At 42.5% G+C, this 16,241-nt stretch overlaps 2 protein-coding genes across 7 annotated transcripts in view; both read right to left on the bottom strand.

The window, feature by feature from the left end:
* The window catches only part of COL16A1 (collagen type XVI alpha 1 chain), a 292,803-nt gene extending 292,073 nt beyond the window's left edge, over positions 1-730 (bottom strand). Inside the window, exon 1 of the mRNA XM_039329689.1 lies at positions 614-730. The gene's annotated coding sequence lies outside the window, so the exon portion shown is untranslated. The remainder of the gene's footprint in view (positions 1-613) is intronic.
* Positions 731-10,866: 10,136 nt separating this feature from the next.
* ADGRB2 (adhesion G protein-coupled receptor B2) overlaps positions 10,867-16,241 on the bottom strand; it is a 202,711-nt gene continuing 197,336 nt past the window's right edge. For all 6 annotated transcript variants that reach the window (XM_039329614.1, XM_039329608.1, XM_039329651.1 and 3 more), the window contains 3 exons: positions 14,875-14,979; positions 12,986-13,039; positions 10,867-11,133 (listed from right to left, as the gene is read on the bottom strand). In XM_039329614.1, coding sequence (XP_039185548.1) covers positions 10,951-11,133; positions 12,986-13,039; positions 14,875-14,979 — 342 coding nt within the window. In that variant the 3' untranslated portion in view covers positions 10,867-10,950. The remainder of the gene's footprint in view (positions 11,134-12,985; positions 13,040-14,874; positions 14,980-16,241) is intronic.

The raw sequence follows: 16,241 nt of genomic DNA, 5'->3' as shown, positions 1-16,241 counted from the left end.
GGACACGACTTCGCAATTAACAACAACAACACCTTCCCACTAAAGTGGTACCTATTTATCTACTTGCATTTTCATGCTTTTGAGCTGTTAGGTTCACTCCGTTGCATGATGCACAGGCCTCAAACATGGCTTCAGCCATCAAGCCCAGCATCTTAACTGCTAAGCCACCCCATTGCCCCGGCCATTTGAATACAGGAATTATATTGTGGGATAAATTGGAGTTAAGGCAAAGCATTTCACTGCAATGTGTTTGCCTTTGTTTAGTTACCTTATTTTGGCTCCTTGTCTCGGCTGAATTTGACCTATTATTTACACTCAGGGTGAGTGGGAAAATGAGAACATCTGTAAAATGTGTCCACTAAGGATACCCATCCATTCTCCCCCTTCTTGGAACATCCGTCAGATAACTGGTTAAGAAATCTGTTCTAACAAACCTACCATATTTAGCATTGACTAAATATGGCAAAACTACACATTACTTCCTGCCTCCTGGAATTTGCTTGGCCCCACTTCTAATCTTCCACCCTTCATCTTTCCAGGTTTCTCCTGGCTCTGTTTTTGCCTGTTACTGGGAATTCTAATGTTCCAGTTTGAAAGGAAAGCCGACACTTACTTGCATGTTAGCCTTCTTCTGCCGAGTGCTCTTCAGAAACATTGGGACCACAATCCCAGCATGTTGGCTGGAGAGTCTTGAAAGTTGTAGATCCAGCATTTCTGGAGGCACCCCACTGGGGCAGACTACATGCAAGAAAAAGAGCAGAGACTTGGCTGGCTGCCCTCCCACCGTTTCCACCTTAGGCAGATAAGACTGGTGAAGGGAGCAACAGCAACAGCAGGAGACATAATTTAGAGGGATTGGCTTCTCCAGGAACAGCCGTGTCTGGCCCAATGAGTGATGAGAGACGCTGTAATGGGGAGGTAATGAACCTGCATAAGATAAAGAGGGGTTTTCAGTCTCAAGCAAAGACAGCAGAGGGCAGGGTGTTCTCTGTGATATATCCTCCCCCACCCCAACACTGCAGCACCTCTTATCTGTGTAACAAAGATGTGTAGGTCATCCTGGGGCTCGGCTCCAGACTCTCAGAAGATAGTTCAAAAATCCAGGAGAAATATCTAGCCCACCTTAGCAAATGGCACTTTAAAGCCAAACTGGACTGAGCTGAGAAAGGCTAAGAGAATAGGTTTGAGTCTGGATGGAAGACCACCAAGAGGTCAGATGAAGAAATAAAAAGAAGACTACACACAACCCACCAAACAAAATCCAAGAACACAGCAAAGGCAAAATATCTACTTCTGCCAGGAAAGCTATATAGATAATTGGTAGTCCACAACTTATGATCCTCATTGGAAATAGAACTTCCATTGCTAAGTGATGTGATCATTAAGTGAACCATGCCTGATTTTATTATCTTTTTTTGCCAGGATTGTTAAGTGAATCGCCCAGCAGTTAATCAAATCCAGCTTCTCTTATTCACACTGCTCATCAGAAGCTCTCTGGGAAGATCACAAATGGCAGCCCTGTGATCCTGGGATACTGCAACCGTTGTTAAGGGTGAACTGGTTGCAAGTGTCCAGATCGCAATCAGGGGACCACACAAATGTTGCGATGGTCGTAAGTGCAAGGATCAATTGCAAGTCACTTTTCTTCAGCACCATTGTAACTTGAAATGGGCACCAGGCAAACGATTGTATGTTGAGGACTTTATTTACACATGTAACCACCATACATCAGGCTCAACTCAGCACAGATTCTACTTTTTTATCTATACACACAACTGAGCTGAAAGGATGAATTTACCATGAGACCGTTCTACCCCAAAAGGGAGAGTAAACAGACAAATGCAGACAATGGTGCGGTTTTGGCCTGACGCATCCGGCCCATGGGCCAGCAGTTTGACACCCCTGCTACTAGACTCTTTATCATTTTTGTTGCTCTTCTCTACACACTTTCCAGGGTCTCAACATCTTTTTCTCTGTTGCGATGACCAGAATTGGATGAAGTATTTCCAAAAAGCATCTCTTGCATAGCTTCTGCAAGGCAAGTGGCTGTATTTGAGATGCGTTACATTTTCTTGGCACGCACTGAGCCTGTATTAAAGTCCATTACACAGCACTTTCCCCAGTTGCCAAAAGTCAATCTTTTTGCTTTTCACAACATTTTTTTCCTAAGGAACACTTGGATCAGGGAATGGGAAGTTTGAAACACCCAAGTGCTTAAAGTCTGTGAGTTGTTTGTTTCTTTGTTCTTCTGGAGAAAGCTGGTATAAATATCTTCGCTGGGCTGTGTCTGCTATTAACACAGATAATTATAAAGCTGCCATTAAGAGCTACCTTGAATTTCATTTAGGCCCTATCTAAGGGTTTACCCTTGGGCAAAACAGCCAAGGTATCCTAGAATTCTAGAATTTAAAACAGTGTTTTCCAAGCTTGGCTACTTAAGATGTCTGGATCTCAACTCTCAGAATTCCCAGCCAGCATTATTTAAGAGGTGTCTAACTAGGGATTTCTGGGGGTTGAATTCAGTTTAAAGTAATAGAACATATTTGTAGCTTAGGTTTTGGCAGTGGTTTGCTCTCCAAGCTTGTTTCAATTTAGTTTTTGAATGTTTTGTTACCAGACTAGGTAACACCAGCAGCAGGGTTTTCTTGGCCTATTTTCATTTATAAGCTAAGGAAAATAAGACAAGAAAATCCTGCTGATGATGTTATCTAGTTTGGTAACGAAATGTTCAGAAACTAAATTGAAACAAGCTTGGAGAGCAAACCACTGCCAAAATAATTTGGTTCAGTTGTTTCTCAATCTAGGATCGATAATACATAATAATGTTATAACATCCCTCAAAGATAATAATAATAATAATAACAACAACAACAATAATAATAAGTTGGAAGGGACCTTGGAAGTCATCAAGTCCAACCCCCTGCTCAGGCAGGTAACCCTATACCATTTCAGACAAATGGCTGTCCAGTCTCTTCTTGAAAACTTCCAGTGTTGGAGCATTCACAGCTTCTGGAGGCAGGTTGTTCCATTGGTTAATTGTTCTAACTGTCAGGAAGTTTCTCCTTAGTTCTAGGTTGCTTCTCTCCTTGATGGAAGGTTAAAGTAACTTTTCTCGGCTGGGTACATTCAAGCAGAAGGTGGGCAGCCATCTATTTGGAATGGTTAAACTTGGTTTCCTACACTGATTAGAGTGGACTTAAAGGTGTAAATTGGCCCTTCCATCTCTGGGGTTCTATGAGCAATTGCTAGTTGGATCACCTTCCTCTGGAAGTGCTCCCAGTATGCATGTATTTCATACATCTTTAGCTATCCATACAAGTTGACTTAAGGTTCATTACAAAGACCCTGTAGAACAGTGATGGCGAACCTTTTATAGAGCGAGTGCCCAAACTGCAACCCAAAACCTACTTATGCATCGTCGGGTGCCAGGTGGGTGTGGCCCATTGGCTGGGTGTGGCCCATTGGGTGGGCGTGGCTGCTGTGGTAACAGCAGAGTGGGTGGGACTAAAAAATTCAATCAATTAATTCCAACTTTGCAAGATCTTTTTTTTCCCATGAGAAGTTGAAATTGACCGATTGATTGAACCTTTTTTTTTTCTTTTGCACACGGTGGCGGAGGCCTAAAGCGAAAAGGATTTATAAAACCCAGCTGAAGGCCTAGGACTATGGCGATGGCATGCGTGCCCAAAGAGAGGTCTCTGAGTGCCACCTCTGGCACCCGTGCCATAGGTTCGCCACCACTGCTGTAGAAGTTCTGAACACCTCTAATAGTTGCAAGATATTTCCTTTGAATGGTGGAGAGTGAAATAAGGCTACAGAAATCCCGATGACTGTGAATGGCAACAAACAGTATCTTCTTGCTGCCATCAGGTAGTCACCTGGAATGCTGCATCTCTACCTGGGGGGTGCAGGCTGTGGGGGGGGAGGGATAGAGAGAGAGAGAGAGAGAGAGAGAGAGAGAGAGAGAGAGAGAGAGAGAGAGAGAGAGAGAAAGACCCCAGCAGCTATAATCAGAAACGGCTTTGAAGGAAAAATCACTGGGTGATGGTGTCTCCTCCTCCTGCAGCTGTAAACTAGCCTTCTTTCAGTCTGCTTCTGAAAGCAATTAAACTGGCATCTCTTTCCATCAGAAAATGAACCCATTTGCAGTCAGAGGGTGTTTCTCGGTTTGTTTTTTTGTTTTGTTTCGTTTTTCTTTCTTTCTTTTTTTTTTTTGGTTTTGGATTTTCAGATCACTAATGGGATTGCAACGAATAAACTTGAAGCCAGAGGAGAATAATAGACAGAGAAGAGATGGCAGCAGAGAGGTGGGGAAAGGAGGAAACAGGGAAGAACAGAAAGCCCTGGGTAAATACTTGGCGGTTTTGGGCAAGACCAGCTCTGTCATTTGGCAGAGTGGGACAGCTCCCTCTGGCAGCGTGCAAGACAGCGACAGCAGCAGCTCTTCCCTTATCTTGTCATTCAGAACAGTAGTACCTTCCCCTCCCCCCCAAAAATAAAATCATCCAGAACTACAAAGGCCATTGATGGCTTGAGATCATCCGCTTTTTTACCTATTTGGCTTCTTCCAACAGGTCGCAGGGCTTTGGATGAGCCTCTGATTAGGTAAGTAGGTTAGATGACCATCAGATGCTGTCCCACAATCCAGAGTTGTGCCTGTTCAGAAAAGACTTTGCTTGTGTGATGATGTACCTGCTCGTGCTTTATGGTCCTGGATCACCAGTTTTGAAGTTCCTTGTGTGGGAGCCAGGTAAAACATGCACTGGTTGAGTGGGACAGGGTTCCTTTTCCATCACGATGTTCCCTGGTTCTTCCAGCCAAGTTGAGGTCCTCAAGGGAGACAGAGGATTTGAAGAAAGCTTCTGCTGCCTGTCTGGTTGGATTTCAGACTCTGAGTGTCTTTGGTCAAACCTGATGGAAAGGACATGACGAAATACCTGAAACTAAAGAGAGCCTCCTGGAGGAAGAACATTGCAAGGAGGTTATGGATTTCCACCTGCAAATATAATAGAGTTCATTGAGGTGATCTCCTAAGGGTTAACATTTTCTTAAATACATGGCTACTATGCACAGCCTTATTTACATGAGAGCTGGGACATGACCATTGAAGTAAAGACAAGGATAGAAAAAGTCCGAACAGCATTCTTCAAAATAAAAAAGGTCTTCTGCAGTCACGACATAAGCCTAAGACTGAAAATCAGGCTTGTCAGATGCTATGTTTTTTTCTATCCTGCTCTATGGAGTAGAGAGTCGGTCTCTGACAGAAGGCCACCTGAAGAGACTGGAAGCATTTGAAATGTGGATTTACAGGCAGCTGTTATGTATAAGCTGGGTTGACGAGATCAGAAATGAGGAGGTGATAAGCCACCTGGGAAAGTCCAGGAAAATCATCAAAACAATTAAAAAATGAAAGTTAGAATATTTCAGACATGTGATGCGATGCCCAGAAAAATACAGCCTACTCCGTTTAATCCTCCAGGGGAAGATTGGAGGCAAATGAGGTCCAGGCAGAAGAAGAACATTGTGGCTTCAAAATCTAAGAGACTGGTTTGGACAAAACTCAGCAGCACTTTTTCGTGCGGCTGCTGATAAAAACAGGATCGCCAACATGATCGCCAACGTCCGATAACGGATAGGGCACAAGAAGAAGGTGATGATGCACGGCCTTGAGTCATAACTGGCACAACTGGGATGCAAGTGTTCCTGAGAGTAACCAGGGCAGTCTATGCCATTCCTTGCAGGGATGTGGCATTGTAAGAAATTGGTCACATACAGAAATACGAACTGCAAATTCCAGACGTTGAAAGCTCAGCTGATTGAGTAACCCCCAGACTGTGAAAGGCTTTGTCTGGAACAGTTTCCACATATTCACCAATGAGCTACCCTGAGCCAGGGGACTTTATTCACTACTGTGCAATTGGCAGAGAATAGATTTTAGTGGCAGTACGGAGGACAATTGTTATTCTAAGGCGTTTAGGGATGTGTTTTGATTTCTCCTTCATATTAAGAAAAGTCTAGATGTTTTGAGCTCATTCTGAGCTAGCCTGATTGGTTTTTCTTAATCCCTTTATTGAATAAAGTCTTCAAGTACCTTTAAAGCTTTTCTCACTGTGGACGTCTCAGATTTTTGATTCCCATCCCGAAGTCATGGGCCATTCAGTCAAAGTCGGGCCTAGCAGGGCCATGAAGTCATAGTTGCCAGAGTTTGATAAATACTTTGGGGTTGTTGTTTGTGGGAAACTTCTGCACAAAACTTAACACTGGGTACTTTTGAAATTGGATCCCTCTGGGGCATCTTTGCTGTCATTATTGAGCTCTTGGCAGCTTGGAAGAGATTTGGCCATCCCCTTGCTTGATTTGTATGCTCCTCATGTTATACTTTTGAATCTGTTTGCTTGAGCTAACAATACATTTTAAAATCCCTTTATTTACTGGAGTATTCATTATCTCTGGATCCAAAAGAACCATTTGCTTAGGGACCTGATCACTGTCTTGACACTTGGCAAAACATAAACATATTTTTATTATTATAGCATCAACCTTTTTGCATTCACTAGAACACACGGTGCCCTTTATCATTCTCCTCTGGCTAACTGTCACACCACCGCTACATGTTCCAAAGAGCATGCACATCCTTAAAAACAATGATCTTTTCAAAGTAAAATTAATATGCATGCTAATTTCTAGCCAGGAAAGGGAACCGCTAGAGTGTAAGACCCCCAATGTATGAAACAATGTTGTACTTTGAACACACACAGACACACAAGCCACTTTCTTGAATTCTTTGCCTAAGAAATACAACCTCTGGATGCCAAAATACAAGTTTTCCTTTAGTGTGTATTTATTAGATACTCCAATTCCCTGTTCTACTGCAACCTAAACTCCTGAATGTGTAATTTAGCATACTTTCACAACCATTTATAAATTATCGTTGTAGACTTTTTATTTTGTAGACGGTCTGTTAAACCCTCTATAAATAAAGGGGTTTGAGCACTTAAGCTTATAAGTCCAAATCTAGATGTCAAAAGTTGTTTTAGCAGGAGACGTTGCCACACGGCAATTCTGGCAAGGACTTTGCAGCTTTTCAAAGGGGAAAGATTCATCATCTGATTCTTTTAATCTAATGTATGCGCTCCAGATTCTCACGGAATGTTAACTTAGCATGAAATAGAAGGAAGAAGAATTGGATAGTTAGGAGACATTCTACCTCTGATTAATAACACCCAGAATTTGAAAATGACAAGCCCATCACGTCCCACATTTTTCAAATTTAAGATACCTGTGTCACCCCAAAGTCTCCCAAATGGCCACTTCAGATCCGCTATTCTGATGATGTTCCTTTCCCATTGTTCTTTCAGCTATTAAACAGTGAGTCAAACAGATGCAGCATTGTTTTATCAGCAGAAGTACTAGACATTAATAAAACGGGGTTCTGTTCTTTACTGCCTTTCATCATGAAGAATAAAATCCTGCAGCTTATTTTGGGAGGAGGGATTTGCCTTCTATCCTATTCTCCCCCCTCCCGTAATGACATAAAATGCCCATTTAAAAGGACAAAACAAAATGAAGTAGATAACCTTTGAACCCATTGGACTTTAGGAAATAGATGGGATCCTTATAATTGTGAACTTGGCCTCCTGCCCTTTAGACTCCCCTGTTGATGGTACCTACAGTCCCCTTTTTATGACTCTATAGAGCAGTGGTTCTCAACCTTTTTAATACCGCGACCCCCAACCGGTCGTAAGTCGAGGACTACTCAACTGGTGCAGCACCGTTTGCAGAATGGGACTTTTGGAGGGCTCAGCAGGGCAGAGACAGCCTGGACAATTCCTATTGGCTTTTCAAAGCCAATAGAATTAGACTCTATTCAAGAGAGTATCTTCTATTGGCTTTCAAAAGCCAATAGAATAAAAGGGAGTAGCACAGCTAAGGAAAAGGGGGGGGGGGAATGGCGGACTGCGTTGTTTGGCGACCCCTGTGAAATGGTCGTTCGACCCCAAATGGGGTCCCGACCCACAGGTTGAGAACCACTGCTCTATAGAGTCATAAAAAGGAGACTGTAGGTACCATCAACAGGGGTGAAAGAAGGCAAGAGAGAGATGGGTGGCTGTTTCTCTTTCCTAGCTAAATGAAAAGGCAGGTCTAGCATCTTCTTTCCCCTTGGATCATAGGCTTTGGAGCTCAGCCTCTAGCTAGGTCCACAGTGCTTCTCAACCTTGGCCATTTTAAGGCATGTGGACTTCAACTCCCAGAATTCCACAGCCAGCAATGCTGGCTGTGGAATTCTGGGAGTTGAAGTCCACATGCCTTAAAATGCTCAAGGTTGAGAAACACTGAGCTAGGAGGATAAGAGTCCCTTCTTAGATTGACGCTTGCCAGAAAAGAAGAAAAGAGCCCCGTAGACTTCCTCCATTAACATCAATTGCACGCTGTGCCCGCTCTGCCCAAGGTTAATGTATTCTTCTCCGCAGAAGAAAAGGACAAGGTGGTGAGTTGCAGGAAGATTTGAGGGTGTCAGCAGAAGAGAGGTGGAGTGCCTTCTTCAGTACACTTGCAACAATTTGAGCAGGGCTCCTTACACGCTTGGCCAGCTCCACAATTAAATTCCGCTGGATCTAATGGGGTTTAGTGCTGAGTAAACCATCACAGATTGTGCTAACTTCTGCTTTGGGAATACTGACAGAAACTCCAGGCAACAGAGGTGCTGTAACTGCCACGGAGACATAGCTTAGCTGAACTTGCAAAGGGTAGAGAGACCTGTACTCCTATGCTTCCTTAGAAATGTTCCTAAGCTGAACGGAAAACAAACGGAACCCCCTCTTCTGCAAAATGCCGCCTGTCTCACTCAGTGCCAAAACTGACCTTATTATTTCTTAGTTTTCTTCCCCTGCAAAAAAAAAAGCCTTCCGTTTTTCTACTTTACTCTCGGGCTTCTTGACAATGCATAGTTCATTTCACAAGATGGGGGAATATATTGAAGGGAAGGTGCCAGGCTAAAGACTGGTTAAGTGCCTTTTTTGTTACGCATCCATCCTTCCACTCTTTAGCCCTATGGATCTTATCTGTGAAAAGATCCCTGAGAGTTTTTCTATGGCTTCGTGTCAACGCTGCTAACATTGGATGCTCGTCTGTTTGGGATTGAACACAAGCAGGGAAGTAGCCAAGGAAGGTTGAGATTGTGTAACGAGAAGGATGTTATGCCAACCTGAAAAAAAAACAACCCATCAGACCATGACATGCTGCAAGAGGAATGCCCCTGAGATTGTCTTCTCCTTTGAAAGAGTTTTGGAAGCAGTTTCGTTTTCATCCAATGGAATGAAATCTGATAGGAAAAAAAATGCAAGCAAATTCTTCTGCCCCGGGTAGAAATTTTAGCTGAGTTGATCAGCCACCTCTCTAAAATTATTTGAAACTTCTTTTGAACCTTGTTGATGCTTGAGGTCCAAAGGACACTTCCAAGCTCCAAGTGTAGTTATGGGAAAAGGTCCTACATTTTAAAAAAGATACATGTTCTCGTTCATCTTGGGTCCATTTTATCTGGATAGTTGAAGTTTACCATCTGATTCCTCCAAAATATACCTAACGCTGTAAAAAAGAATTCAGCATCTGTCTTGAAGCTGGCATCAGCTCTTAGTGACCACCAGATCATTGTTTCTCAACACTGACAACTTTTAAGAGGTATAGATTTCAACTCCCAGAATTCTCCATGCTGGCTGAAGTCCACACATTTTAAAGTTGCCCTAAGATTGAGAAATACTGACCTTGATTTATCTCCAGGATGAATGGAAGACTTACTCCTTTTTTAAAAGGCAAAAGTTGTTGAATTTATATTTCATTTTGTACGGTATGGTTTCTTCGCTCTAGTGACTCCTCATTAATTCAAAGATGATGACAATAGCAGAGACAATGCATCGAGTGATTTTTTTTCTCTTTTTTATTTCCAACAAATACAGCACCCGCCTGGCCTGGGATATATAGGAAATGGGGTTGTGGATGAACAGAGGACTTGGGTAGGGCAAAACAGGTGGGAAGAAGGTGTGTGTGTGTGTGTGTGTGTGTGTGTGTGTGTACAGAGGAGGTGGGGTGAACTGAGAAAGTAGCAAGGTTTTCTTTCCTGCTTCTGTTCTCCAAGTGAGATTTGTAACTGGGAAAGACAGGAAATGTCTGGTGATAACTTTTATCCCAGAATGCTGTTAGAGCACACAGTGCATGGTGGAAGAAAATACCCAGATTTAAAACAAACAAAGGCGAAAGAAAGAAAGAAAGAAAGAAAGAAAGAAAGAAAGAAAGAAAGGAAGGAAGGAAGGAAGGAAGGAAGGAAGGAAGGAAGGAAGGAAGGAAGGAAGGAAGGAAGGAAGGAAGAAGGAGGGTGGTAGGGTAGGCAGGAGGGAGAGAAAGAGAGAGGGAAGGGAGGAAAGAAAGCAAGAAAAGAGGGAGGGAGGAGAAAGGAGGGAAGAAGGAAGGAAGGAAAAGGATTCTCTAGCCCCTAAAAAGGGCATGATCTCCTGCCCCCCCTTGCCCTGTGGGAGGGGCCAGTGGAGACCCACAATCATGATTGAGAGTGCAGTTGTGTGTCCCAGCAGTAAACCACAGTGGGGAAATGGGAAGAGTGTGTGTGTTTGGGGGGTAGGAGACACAGTGATGCAGAAAGGAATACGTCCCCTAAGATCTGCAAGGGGGGGGGGAAGGTGAACGTGGCTGCACCTGCTTGACAGCTGGAGAATCGGCCCAGCATCCGTGGTGCTCCTCGCCTTCCTCCCTTGGGGTGTGTCTAAAGAGAGGGCTGAGTTTAAAAAAAGTCTCCCCAGAAAAACACCAGAAGAGGAAGAAACTCTTGTCTGTCCCGATTTGCTTGATTTTTCCAAAGTGTCAGTGTGAAAAATATATATATATATATATATTTATATTTATATATATTTATAGGCTGCTAAATCACAGAGTCCACGAGGCTCACACTTCAGTTTGGAAGTCGCCCTCGGACAGGTCCAGGCTCATGCAATGTTTTTCCCAGTCGGCCGAGTGCAGCTCCAGCTTCTCCCGCGGCTTGGAGGGCAGCGAGCTCAGCGTCAGGGCCTTGAAGGAGCTCCAAGACTTCTGCTTCTGCCGCTGGCTCTCCGGGCTGGTGACCTCTTGCTGAAGAAGGGGAAGAGGAGGGAGACTCAGGCTGGAAACACAACTATCTGGGACTCCTGGAGGTGTTCTTTCTTTCTTTCTTTCTTTCTTTCTTTCTTTCTTTCTTTCTTTCTTTCTTTCTTTCTTTCTTTCTTTCTTTCTTTCTCTTTCTTTCTTTCTTTTCCTTCCTTCCTTTTCTTTCTTTTCCTTCCTTCCTTCCTTCCTTCCTTCCTTCCTTCCTTTCCTTTCTTTCTTTTCCTTCCTTTCCTTTCTTCCTTCCACTTTTCTTTTTCTTTTTCTCTTTTTCTTTTTTCTTTCTTTTTCTTCTTTCCTTTCTTTCTTTTTCTTCCTTCTTTTCTTTGTCTTTTCCTTCCTTCCTTCCTTTTTCTTTTTTCTTTCTTTTCCCTTCCTTCCTTTTCTTTCTTTCTTTTCCTTCCTTCCTTCCTCTTTTCTTTTTTCTTTCTTTCTTTTCCTTCCTCCCTTCCTTTTCCTTCCTTCTTCTTTCTTTCTTTTCCTTCCTTCCTTCTCGTTCCTTCCTTTCTTTCTTTTTCTTTCTTCCTTTCTTTTTTCCCTTCCTTCCTGCCTTTTTTTTCCTTTCTTTCTCTCTTTTCCTTCCTTCCTTTTCTTTCTTTCTGTTCTTTCTTTTCCTTCCTTCCTTCCTTCCTTCCTTCCTTCCTTCCTTCCTTCCTTCCTTCCTTTCTTTCTTTCTTTCTTTCCTTCCTTTCCTTTCCTGCACTTCTGTTTTTGCTCTTTTTCTGATATTATTTTTTCTATTTTTTTCTGTTTCTTACATTTTATCTTTTGTTGAAAGTTAATAAAGTCTTACAAAAAATCAGATTTCAACAGAAGAGAATATATGTAGCTCAGGGTTGACTGGTGGATTTCTTGGTGCTCTCCGAGGTTGTTTGTTTGCATGCAGATATTTCATTACCCAACTAGGTATTATCACTGCTCATGAGTGTGGAGTTTGCTCCCTGGTTATATACCGTAGCTTGCCAGTGTTGGTGGGGGTGTGGTTTTTCTCCTTAATTGCTTATCTGGTGTTAATCATCATTTATCTTAGAGCAAGCTAAATCCAAAAACTGCTGGGAATTCCTGGAGTTTGCAATTCAGACCAGTCAGCCATCAACAGACACATAGAAATAAACCACATTTGCACACCACTCAGAAGAGATAGTAATAAAGTTGAGAAGGAAATAAAAAAACCAGAATACGCGCTCTCCGGCAGAAATCAGAAAACAATACCTTCATCAAAGTACTATCAAGGAGAAAACCACACCCCCATTAATCTTGGCAGGCAAGCTACTATATATAAACAGGGAGCAAAATGATGTAGTTGTGCAATTAAATGTTTGCAAGCAGACAACCAAGCTTGCAAGGATTCCACACACCCAGAGAAGCAGGGATTAACACCAGACAAACAAAACAGAAAACAATATGCTAATCAAGAAACTGCTGAGAAAAAAAACAACCCACAGCCTCATCAACACTGTCAGGGCACACTATTGTATATAAACAAGGAACAAACACCACACTCACTGAGTTGAGTAATGAAACATCTGCAAGTAAACAGCCAAGCTGAGGGAGCACCAAGGACTCCGCACAACTCAAGGTTCATTGAACTACAGTTTATGGGGAAAGCTCTTTGGCTGGCTTCACTCATTGCACGAAGCGAAGTGTAGTGAAAATCTTTATAGTAGGGAAGCCGTGTATGAAAAAAAAAGCCTGCCAGGCAAATTGCTAATTACTTCTGTCCTACTTCCAAGAAAAGCGCCTGGCTGAAGCCGGCGGGAATTGAGTTTGATTTCAGGGTGCCTCTATCTCCCCTTGCCTGGTTGCATGTTTCCTTTCTGCCTCTTCAAAGAATACTTACACTGGTCATATTCTTTTCGCCACTTCCTGAAGAGACACTCCACCGTTTTTCTCTCTGCAGGAAAAGAGCCCAGACAAGTCGTGTTAAGGTCTTACCCCATTTCACTGCACTTCACCATCAACGCAACCAAAGTCACACAAAGTTAGTCAGGTTTTGCTGTAAAAATCTGATTCCCTTGTCACATAAATATAATGTGAATTTGTGGCTGTGGGTGCAATCCGTTGGTTTTCGATCTGCGGGTAGTCCTCAACTTACAACCGCAATGGAGCCCCAAATTTATGTTCCCTTAACTGTTCATCGTATGGTTTAGCCTTGAGACCACCTATCAACTTTGTTACTCTTCTCGGCAATCTTTCTATAGTTTCAACATCTTTTTTACATTATAGTGACCATTGTAGTGGTAGACTGAACACAATTCGTCAATCCAAGTTTTAAAATCAGGTGGAGTTTTCCATCAAAGTTACCTATTTTTTAGTTATAGCCCAAGTCCAGTAAATCCCAAGTTGTTCATACATTAATAAACTCTAATATTTGATATATAATTCAATATCACATTAGCAAACCTTATTCCTTTTCCTTTATTAGCATACTTATTGTTATTGAATCAAAAACCATTCTGGAGCAGATCTAAACCATCTTTCCCTTCTTTTATTTTACACTCTCAGCATATTGATGCTGAAATCCAGCACTTACTATACATCCTTGAAATATCCAAGACACTTCAAAGAACTATATTTAGATCAAACACATCTTAAAATCATTCTTTAACAAACTAAATTCTAGACACTTGGGCTGAGAGAAGAGCATTAATAGAAGGACTCACAAGATATGGAGAGGTCTTTGAGACTTCAGACAAACTTCTGAGTTTGGTCAGTTGCAGTTCTTCATGACAAGGGAATATCTGGATCGGGGTGTCTAACCTTGGCAAATTTATAACTTGTGGACTTCAATTCCCAAAATTTCCCAGGAAGCACAAAGTCTTAAGTTGCTAAAGTTGAATACTCTTGATCCAGAGACTGGGAACCTTTCAACATGGAGGTGCTATCCTGGCAATGATTCTTCATCATGATTAATAGATATAAAAGGATCTGGTGTGCATTTGTATGTGTAAGGAGCTTAGAAACTACAAAGGCAATCAACCCCTTAAACTGAATATTTTGCATCAATTGCATTATTTCCTCCACCTTGAGGTCTACACATAAAGGTATTACAAGTACCTCTCAGCACACAGCTATTCAAAGTTACAATGGCAACAGTGACTTGCAATTAGTCCTCACACTTACAATCCTTGCAGCATCCCTATGATCGCATGACCAAAATCTGGATGCTCGACAACCAGCATGCATTTATGATGGTTGCGGCATCCCAGGGCCATGTGATCATCATTTGTAACTTTCCAACCAGCTTCCAACAAGCAAAGTCAACGGGGGAAGCTGGATTCACTTAAATTAGCAGGGATTTGCTTAATTACCCTGGCAAAAAAAAAGGTTATTAAAATTGGGCATGACTCAACTCACTTAACATCTGCCTTGCTTAACAATGGAAATCCGGGTCTCAGTTGTGGTCCTCTGTCAAGGACTACCTACACTGAGAACATGATGAGTTTCGTACCTTGGTTGGGTTCAAGAAGAGGCTAGTCAGCCATTTTTCTCTTGTCTTAATAGTGACTAAGCATCTAGTGTCTTCTTGCATTGTGGGCAAGAAAACTATACCATCAGAAATGCTCTCACCTGGAGTCCTGCTCTGAGCCAAGGGTTGGGCTGAGTCAGTGGAAGTGCTCCCTTCCTAGACTTCCTTTCAAAGGTGTCAAACCTGCATCTAAGCTCTCTTGAGACTCCTTCCTCACCTCACTGAGGACCTGCCTTTTCTTCCTGTCTTCCCATCCTTACCTTTGAGGCGTTAGTGGCCGGAGCACGATACCGATCCAACGTGTGGAATTTCTGATTCAACTCGTGGTAGAGTTCTGAATGGCGTTTCTTTGTGTGCATAACTTTCTGCAAATGTTCACAGCAGTAACCCCCAGGAGGAGAGGAGGGAGAGAAAGAAGAGAAAAGAGAGGTCACTGTTTGGCTAGAAGAGCCCTATCCCCCACATCTTCTCACCCAAAATGTGTGGCTAAAATGAAAGAGGAATCAAGTATGAGGGCTTTCTTGATCCCTTCTTGAAGCTTAGCTCTGCCATCACTTTTCTAAGCAAGAGGAGGCTCTGATTTTTTATGCAAGATGCTCAAGACTCAATCAAGGCTTCCCCTGTCTTGGAAAGGTGATGGCTGAGCTAAGCTTCAAGAGGGTATCAAGACAGCTCCCATAGCATGCTTCCCTGTTCTCTGCTGTGGGATGCCTATGAAAAATGGGCATGGGCACTTATGGTGAGCAAACAACTTCAAAGTAGTGATAGAAGAGTATATTTGCAGCTCAGGGCTCAACTGTGGGGTCGTTGGTGCTCTGAGCTTGGTTGTTTTCTTGTAGAGGTTTCATGATCAAACTAGGTAACCTCATCAGTGCACCGATTTTAATTTTAATCTTAATCTTAATCCTTTCCCTCCCTTTCCTACCATTCAGTTCGTTCACGGCTTTCCCTTACTCTACATGTTCTCACATGTCAAGCTTTTAATTTTTTTTAAGACAAACAACATCTGGAATTGGGATGGAGAGTGTTTTCCTCTCGCCAGCTGTTGGCTGGAGATGAGATTTTTTTTTGCTAGTAGATTGCAGATGGGTTGAAGACCCCTCATGGATTATGGCAGCCTTTGCTTATTATTTCTGGGAGTAAACAACCCAGGACAACTTTACAGGACTATAGTGTTGTGAATTCCCAAAAGTGAGGTTGCACAAGCAGAAAATAATTGGATAGTAACTAGGAAGCAAAACAGGACCGCCTAGTTTTCCAACGGGATTTTTTTTTATTATTAAAATACACAACTGACTGGCCCTGAGTATCTTGGGAGAAGCCAGAAACAGTCTGCAGAGAATTTGAGAAAGAGATCATCCCCTGGGACAATGAGCTTCCTAAGATTTTGGCAAAATGAGATCTGAACCTTTAAAGAGCTAACAAAGCTTCTGACTAGTGAGAAGACTGGGATGTGAAGGCAAATAGGTCCCGTATGTATTTCTTCCCCTTTCTTCCAAGGTTTTGATCAGGCTAGGCTTCCTCTATCAGACTAGGCTATTATACTGGCTGAGATGAAAGACCAAAGATTTGGGGGTTTCTTCTCCTTGAACTCTTTTTATCTTCTTTTGTGGTGATGATGAGGAGA

The sequence above is a fragment of the Crotalus tigris genome, unplaced genomic scaffold, assembly GCF_016545835.1.
Source record: "Crotalus tigris isolate CLP2741 ecotype Arizona unplaced genomic scaffold, ASM1654583v1 scf7180000017614.5298720, whole genome shotgun sequence".
Lineage (NCBI taxonomy): Eukaryota > Metazoa > Chordata > Lepidosauria > Squamata > Viperidae > Crotalus > Crotalus tigris.
The sequence above is the reverse complement of the archived record's forward strand: the minus strand, read 5'-3'. Positions and strand labels throughout refer to the sequence as shown.